Source organism: Buceros rhinoceros, unplaced genomic scaffold, assembly GCF_000710305.1.
Source record: "Buceros rhinoceros silvestris isolate BGI_N320 unplaced genomic scaffold, ASM71030v1 scaffold2297, whole genome shotgun sequence".
NCBI classification, from domain to species: domain Eukaryota; kingdom Metazoa; phylum Chordata; class Aves; order Bucerotiformes; family Bucerotidae; genus Buceros; species Buceros rhinoceros.
The window spans coordinates 24,216-32,713 of record NW_010422624.1 but is presented as its reverse complement, the minus strand read 5'-3'; the positions used below and the strand labels follow the sequence as shown (position 1 = coordinate 32,713).

The 8,498-nt window shown below is 47.5% G+C and overlaps 1 protein-coding gene across 1 annotated transcript in view; it reads right to left on the bottom strand.

Annotated features, from left to right (window-relative positions):
* LOC104496901 (calcium/calmodulin-dependent protein kinase type 1D) overlaps window positions 1–8,289 on the bottom strand; it is a 191,523-nt gene extending 183,234 nt beyond the window's left edge. Inside the window, exons 1-2 of the mRNA XM_010140091.1 lie at window positions 8,179–8,289; window positions 7,884–8,092 (exon numbers count right to left, since the gene is read on the bottom strand). Coding sequence (XP_010138393.1) covers window positions 7,884–8,092; window positions 8,179–8,289 — 320 coding nt within the window. The remainder of the gene's footprint in view (window positions 1–7,883; window positions 8,093–8,178) is intronic.
* Between the last annotated feature and the right edge of the window lie 209 nt (window positions 8,290–8,498).

The window sequence follows — 8,498 nt, the reverse complement described above, 5'->3', positions numbered from 1 at the left end:
GAGCGGGGAACAGTCGTGGGGATCTGAACTTGGACAGGTGGGTTTAAACTGAGTAAAACTAATTTTGGACTGCAGATCAGGGATGAATGAGTCCTCCCTGGCATGCTGCAAGATGTAAGAGCCCCCCTGGGGAAGCATTAGGATCCCCCTCGCTTCAGCAAATTTTGACTGCTTTGGACAAAACGATGGAGAATATTTTGCAGGGAACAATCCCGTGGGTGGAAGGGTTGAGCTCACAGGTCTTTTCCATCAGTGATTTCCAGGATTTTTGTGCCTCTGACATAAACCCCCAAAATAGCAACATTAGTCTAGGTCAAGATAACACTAAAAGCGTGTGTTTAATTTTACATCTGGCTAGGAGCAGATGTGCTATACCGTGGTTGTATGAGTCATTCCCAGACACCTTATACCACCCGCAGAGTAAGTCTCGGGACGAGAGCTCTACGTAGGGCTGATGGGAGTCTGGAGTGTGCAACACGGTGACCACAGGTATAAACACCAGCACAGGCACTGCACAACACACGGAAAAAATGAGGGCTTAGCAAAGCCTCCACGTTGCCATGCTCTGCCTCAATACCTGCTCCTACCGTTTCTGAGAGCTTGGCAAAGCGCGAGCATGTGCATGGGCTTGAGCCCCAACCTCGTGGACCCGAGCGTGCCACCACTCCAGCTCCTGCATCCAACACCAGAGGCTTAGAAACACTCATCTTACAAAAGACTTCATAAGCAAGAACATGGGAATGTGTGTGGATGTGACCTCACCTGTGTCAGCTTAACGTCCCCTCCCTGGCAGTGATCAAGGCCAGGTTGGATGGGGCTTTAAGTAACCTGGTCTAGTGGAAGGTGTCCCTGCCCATGGCAGGGAGGTTGGAACTAGATGATCTTTCAGGTCTCTTCCAACCCAAAACCATTCTTTGATACGAGTCTATGGTTAATCGCCTTTCCTCAGTGCAAAACTCACTTCCCAGCAATTGCCTCCACTTAGGGGGACACCCATGGACCCTATGAGAGCATGGTTGAGGACAGGTGACTTGGTGAACCACAGCACCCTGATCACATGTACAATAAATCGCTTTACTTTGCAGCGCCTCACGTTATTTACCCAGCAAACAGGGAATGATGCTGTTTTCCCATCTTGAAATGAGGGCAGTAATACTTGTTTTTACCGCGCACTGTAAATTAACACAGGCACATCTCCAAAGCACTCAAGCCATCACCACAGCACGTCGCTTAATGGTAGTCACTGGAGAGCCATGCCCAGGTGGATTGTGCATCACAGGTCATTAACTAATCCCTTCCATGTGTACAAATAACTCGTATTATCAAAGGAGTTACAGAGACATCAAGGGAAAGCCAGACCCCTCGGGGATCAGCAGCCACTGTCTCACTGCAGTCCTGGGGCTTATACAAATGACAAATGTGAGCGGGGATGGAGGCAGATCAAACAAACTCAGCCTTCGAGTGCAGCCACTGAGAAAGCCAGAGGAAGCTCAGTGAGTTTTCTTAGATGTCGTGCAAATGCTGCCCCGATCATATACAAATGAGAAAAAGTGTTCACTGAAATCATTAATCCACATAAAACATTATAAATATGCATTTTTACCCTCTGGCTTCGGCTGGTGTGTTTATTACCAGGGGATTTGAGGCAGCACCAGTACTGCCCACTCCTGGGATTCCTGGTCCCACAGCCAGCCATCCAGTGAGGCTTTCCAAATGGGATGGGGGAAGTGGGATGGGGTGTTGCTTTCTTTTTTCCTTTTTTTTTTTTTTTTTTTTTTTTTTTTTTTTTTTTTTTTTTTTTTTTTTTTTTTTTTTTTTTTTTGCAAATAAGCTTCTGAGCTCCACTGAAAGAAATTTAAACCATGGAAATCTATGTTCCATAACCTAGAAAGTTAATTCAAATATTCAAAATTCCCCTTTTTTTCCCACATCTTGCAATTTTGAAGTCATGAGTCTGAGAACTGCCATAAAGAATGCATTGAGTCCCAGATAAAACACTTTTTTTTTTTTCCCTCTTTCGTTGATAGAGTGGAGTCTTACCCGCAGAATCTTTCTCAGCAGTCCAAAGTATTTTGCTCTAGGCTTTTGGGGTGCGTCCTAACCTCGACAGGGCTCACAGCGGAGTTCTGCTTGTTGTCCATCCTTTATCATTACATCTAAACATGATCTCACCTCCTACAGGCAGCGGTGGACTCTCCACCGCAGAGATACGGGGCTCATTTTCCTATGAGCTGTTTTGCGTTTCAACAGCCCGCACACTCGATATTGGATTTCCACCTAATGCTGACTCACTGGTTGACTTGCCTGCAGCTGCAGAGGCTCTGTACTAAATCCTCCCTGCTCCCTAATGCCTGGGTGCGCTGGCACTCCCAGCACCTATGGCAGACGAGGGGACACCCGACGAGACTCAACAGCGATCTGGAAGCTTTCCCCTGACAGCCAGCAGACTTTACTTGCCGCTGCAGCTCCCGCCTTTGAGTCATCCCTGTGCTTTACATACACCACACAGGCTGATGCAAATTTATGTAACTGCACACACGTCAGGTTGAGTCACCCTCGTCACGGCATAGTCACCCCCACACACCACAAACCCTTCTATGTGCTCCAGTGGCTTGGGCAGTCAGGGCTGGTGTCCAGCCCAGCCCACCCCATCCCAGGCAGCAGAGCGGCACAGGGACTATTTTTGCTGGGGTGAGAGGGTTAAGGATTGACTCCAAACACATTCCCCAGCTTGTTTTGAGGATAGAGAGGAAAACAAGTGTTCCTTAAAGAATGGCCTGCCAATTCATCTGTTGTTTGCTAAATGACCTCTTCCAGAGAGATCTTAATCTGCCTTCTAACAGGTCCAAAGAAATCTCATCCATGGGGGCCAAAGCTAAGCTGTGGGGCAAGTTAAAACCCACCTCACCTGAAGAGCCAGAGGGGTCCCTCAAGATCCTCCCACCTTTGGAGATACTGCACTCTTCATTTATGAAATACATCCATCGTTGGGGACCTAAGCTTATTATTAACTTACTATCAGCTTATTATCACTGTTCAGGTCTGTGGTTGCAATTCAGCAGAGGAAACACTCAGTAAAGCCAAATACTGAGCAACGGAGACTCCAGGGCTGGGGAAGATACCAGCCCCAGCTCTGCTGAGTAAAGATCAGGCTTGGTACAGCACAACTTGTGTTGCACAAAACAGCACAGTTGAGTTCTTTTTCTAAAAGAAAGGTAGAAAATATTGTTCTTCCAAGTACCTGTGTAACATTTTTCTCTACTGAATGCACATTTCAAGCTTCCAGCTTAGCATAAATCTGCTCAGCATCACAGGGAAAGAAACACTACAGTGGCTGGCACCAGCCTGTTCTGTCTTGGGAAAACCAAGTTGAGGTCTTTGTAATTTGGCTAATTAAATTCTTGTTTAACTCTTCTAATGTTTTTACATTGGAAGATGAAGCTTTTCATCTTTTGCCACAACCTCAATGTGTACAACAAATTTGCAGCAGAGCCATTACCAGTCAGCCAAAACCTGGGCCTGAAATGTAATGACAGAACTACCTCCAGAAGTCAGATGAGTAAGAAGCCACAATTCAATACTCTATTTATATAGATACTGTGACACATTGCATTCTGGAGGGTGACAATCCTCCTTCACGGTTAGGACATGGTTAGGAGATGAGGGGTTATATCGCTGGCTGCATCCCCTGCTTTTGAGGCAGAGCCTGCAGCTCTTTGCAGACCCGTGGTGGGTGGCCTCTGCAGATGCGGGGAATTCTGCATGGGAACAGCTCCTGCAACGAGCAAAGCATTCCAGCCCCAAGGTGAAAAGCAAACTAGTCTGCACCTTCCTGCCAGCGCTGAACACACATCCTAGATTTGATGCACGTTGCACTCTTCAAACTCCCACTTGTACGGCTGTTTCCCCAAAACAGTGACACCAGGACACGCTCTTGAGAGCAGGGCTCTGGTGGTGTTTCCGTGATGGGATAAGAGGCACTTACCACAGTGTCCATCCACCTGTGATGCATATTCACTCACAGAGGCTACATGGGGCAAGCCACGATGGAGCATCACTGCTCTGTAGTGTGTAGAGATGAGAGGTCCATGCAGGAGCCACCCACAGCAGAGAGGGAATCCCCTCTGTCCCCACAGGAGACATATTTTTGTGTTTGTTTCTCAGGACAGCTCAGAAAAGCACATAAAAATGATGGTCCCCATGGGAGAAGAAGAGATGCCAGAACCTCATCAGGTCAAAGTCCTGAAGTCTACTTATGCAACAACCCACTCCTAAGGTAAAGCAGAAAGAAATTCCATGCTTGCATGACTCACTAGTTTATTTTGAGCAAGCTGAGTCCTACAGGAGGGCTTCCACCAAAAACCAGACAGCTGACAAAGGTCTACAGGCAGCCAGATCCCACAGACCTGGAGCTCGAGGTCAGCTACACCACGTAGATTACAGGGAGTCAGGAGGCCTCCCACCCTCCCAATGGAGATGAGAGCATCAAATTCGGACTCCTACAGGCTCTAAGAATATCCCCAACCTCAGCACCTCAGCCCTCGCAGGAGTGAGGGTTGCCAATACAAATGTCTGCAAATGGAGAGCAGAAAAGTAAAAACAACAGGGAAAGTGCTGAGTTTCCTGGAGGCTTTCCATCCCCAGATGCCTGGCCTGGTGGACTCCAAACCCTCTGATCAAACCCAGGGTCAGACAAGTGGAAATGAGATGTGTCTTGCCTGGAAAAGCATTTCAGAACATTGTAAAAACGCACCCATACCCACACCTACTCTTTCTCCCTTGCACTGGTTGACCAAGGGCCTCCAAGCCGACCCTAGCATCACACCAGCAATAGCCAGGAGGGCTGCTGTTGTCCTGCTCTACACTGTCCAGCAACGATTGAGGCCATCCACCATCTCCACAGCCACAAAGCAAGGTGATCTCTTCCACAGCTTGATCTTGGTCACCCTGAAATGCCATCCCCACCCTCGCCACTGTGGACAGCCCTTCATAACACTGGTCTCCTTTCACTTCCCAGGATGGTTGCTAAGCTGCACCAGAGCCCATGATCCTCTCCTTGCTGTTCGCTATTAACACAATCTATTAAGAGCTTTCTCATCAGGAAATTGCTTTCCTATCCATATTAAAATTAGTTTGGGGGTGGGCGGATTTCTAATGGCTTCAGCATTAGGCGGGATTCATATGTTTGCTTTTCAGATTTGACTGAGCATCCAAACAGTTTGTTTTAGAAGCCTCTAGAGCACTCAGTCAGCATGGTACCAAAATCCTGATTTATTAAAGAATCAGCTAATGCCCCTTTACTACACAACCACCTATACAATACATATGCACAACAGGCTAGTCGGGGAGTGGATGGACCTAAACGCACACCCTTCAGGCTTCTACAAGTCTAGTAGAATACACTCATAACGCAAAACTCTTGCTTTCCCCTGGTCAGGAGGGACTGACTCCCAGGGAGGGCTCTGCGACTCCCTCCCCGTGAACTTCTTTCTCATGCTGCCCTTTCCACACGCTGTCTCCAGCATACCTGGGGTGGCATTTACCTCCACACTGTGCTCTGTCCTTCTCACATCGATAAACAGGGCTCTTTTCACAGCCTTTCTCCTACCAGCTCCATCCTCATTTCCTTCCTGTCCTTTAGGGAAATAGGGACAGCAATATTTTAATTTGCATGGGACCGTTGTGCAAAGAAAAGCTGATGAGAAGGCAAATTATGCTGCAAGACATCAACAGCTGCCTTCATCTAGTAGTCCGATTTTTAGATAAAGACTGGCTGCTGGCTGGTCACAGATTACAGAAGCTCCATGCATCTCCCCATTTACCCCTTTTGCCGTTTTTCTTCACAATCAGTAGAGCTTCAGAAGCTGTCAGAGCAGAAGATAGACCCAGAAGTGACATCAAGGTGAGGGTTTCACCTTATGAAAATAAAAAAAAATGCCATATTGGGCGAGATCAGTGGTTCATCTAGCCCAGGACTGTCCCCAGCAGAGGTGCTCTCGAGGGAGAGCGGGTGAGCCTGGTCTCTGCCTTCAGTCTCTTCCATCCTTATTCTTCCAGGACCTGCATTATTTTGGTTACGGGACATTACCAGAAATAACCCTTTACTCCTAGTATCACAGGACATATACCAGCAGGTTCACTGTCTCCCGCGACACTCCAGAAGCTCACTCCCTGCCAGACACGAAAATTACCTTCTTTTAGCTGGATTACTTTCATTTCTTTCTTACTTTCAGCTGGATACTTTCTTTTCAGATGGATTAAAATCGATGGATATTAATCCGACCACCTACTAGTTTCAACATAACCCTCGCCTGCCCTCTCCTCTCCCTGCGGAAATCCCAGCCTATGCAATCTCTCCTCATAAGGAGCTGCTCCACTCCTTCAGTCATTTTAGCAGTTCTTCTCCGGACCTTCTCTAACTCTGTCCCAAACCAGACACAGCATTACACTGTCCTGGGTTCACCAACCCTTCCTACAGTGGCAATATGACACCCTACATCTTTTTCTCAGAACCCTCCCTGACCACGCACAGGGGTTTGTTTGCTTTTTTGGATGCCACTGCCCACCGGGCAGGTGAGTGCAGCTGACTGCCAACCGTGACTGCAAGATCTCTCCCCCAAGATGTAACTCCCAGTTCTGGAGTTCAGCATCCTGTAGGCATGGTTCACTTTTCCCTTGATGGATTACCTGACATTTATCTACACTGAAGCTCGTGCGTCCCCTTTTTGACGCTCAGTCATTTTTATGAGGTCTTTCTGCAGTTCCTCACCATCTGACTACCCAAAGGAGACTGGCTTCATCTGCAAATGCAATTTTCTGTTTACATTCAACCTGCCATATTTTACAGCCTTCCCCATTCTCTTCATTTGAAGAAGTTTCTCATTTCTCAGATGCCAGCCATTTCCTGTGACACGCTGTTTAATTTTTCTACTAAGTCTGCAGAGGATCTGGGGGACAACTTGGTTTTCTTTTCAAACTGCAGCACATGTTTTATCATAGCTCCTAACACACTATTATTAACAGCCTCCAGGCAGGTTTCTTGTGTTTTCTGAACTGCCCCTTTTAAAGTCTGCCTCATATTTACCTTGCCCATCTCTTGAAACCAAATATCCACACATGGGATTTATGTGCCCTGCTTTTCCCTGCCACAATGTTAAATCTAATTGTATTGTACTTGCTAGCAGTGAGCTCTCCTGCTAATGCCTCTTGGACCAGGTCCTGCGCACCACTCCAGGCCAAAACCAGAATAGCATCTTTTCTTACAGGTTCGAGGATTAATTGTTCTAGGAAGCAACTATTTACTCCATCCAAAACGTTCTCGCCACACCTCATCCCGATGAGGCATTGACCCCATCTATGTATGGACAGTTGAAATCTCCCGCTATTAATACCTGTCCTAAATTTGCAGGTTCTTTAATCTCACTTAATATTTCCTGGGGCAGAGGGGGGAGGTCAGTAGTACAATCCTAGTACTACACTTATTATTAGAGTTGAGATTTCCACCCACAAGGATACTACAGTGCTTCTCTTTTCCCGTAACGCTTCTACGCTACTGCACTTTGTATTATCCGCACTGTCACTCCTCCGCCTATACATCCTACTCCAGCTCTCCCATAAAGCTGGTAGCTTGGCAGCACCACAGCCCTCTGATTACCTCCTTTCCACTGGATCCCTGAGCTACCTTCTACACTACAGCTGTTGCTTGACACCAAACCCTCTGGTACCCCAGTTTACTTTTCCAGGCTTCCAGCATGGCGATACAAGCACTTGTCTGTTTTGTCTTCACTCCATCACCTAATACCGTGCACGTCACTCAGCTGCTTTTGCAGGCAGTCTGATTTGCCTTTCCCATTTACTTTAGTTTTGCCCTGTGCAGCCCTTACACGCACTGAGCATCAACCACATCCACCTCACAGGCTGCACCAGTCCAAGCCAGGTGCTTCCCTGCACCTTCTTCCAGCTCCCAGTTTGAATGCTCCTCTATGACCTTTTTACTTTTCAGTGTCAGCAGCCGTGCTCCAAATCTTAATCTATTTTGACAAAGATATGGTCCATCTACAGGTTCTTCCTGTCTCCAGAAGTTCTCCAGTTCCTGAAGACCCAAAGAGTACCACTGACTCCGCACGATCTCATCCAAGCACTGAGACTGCAGATCTTCACCCGCCTCTCCAGACTCACCTGTGGCATTAGCAGTATCTCAGAGAGTGCTACCATGGAGATCCTGGACATCAGTTTCCCACACAGCAACCTGAATTTATCCCGCAGAACATTCCTCCCATGTTCCCCCATGTCCCCAGGACCGGCACAGACGATCTGCTCCTTCCCTGGATCCAACCAGAACTCAATTAGACACCATGATATCTACCCTTGTGCTCCACCGGTGGCAATCTTCTCAGGTGTGTCAAACCCAGCTCCCTCTACAGCTGATAGCTACATCCACCACTGCCACCACTTGCTTGTTCTAATCCTGGGAGAACCCCTCTGCTATCACAACACTG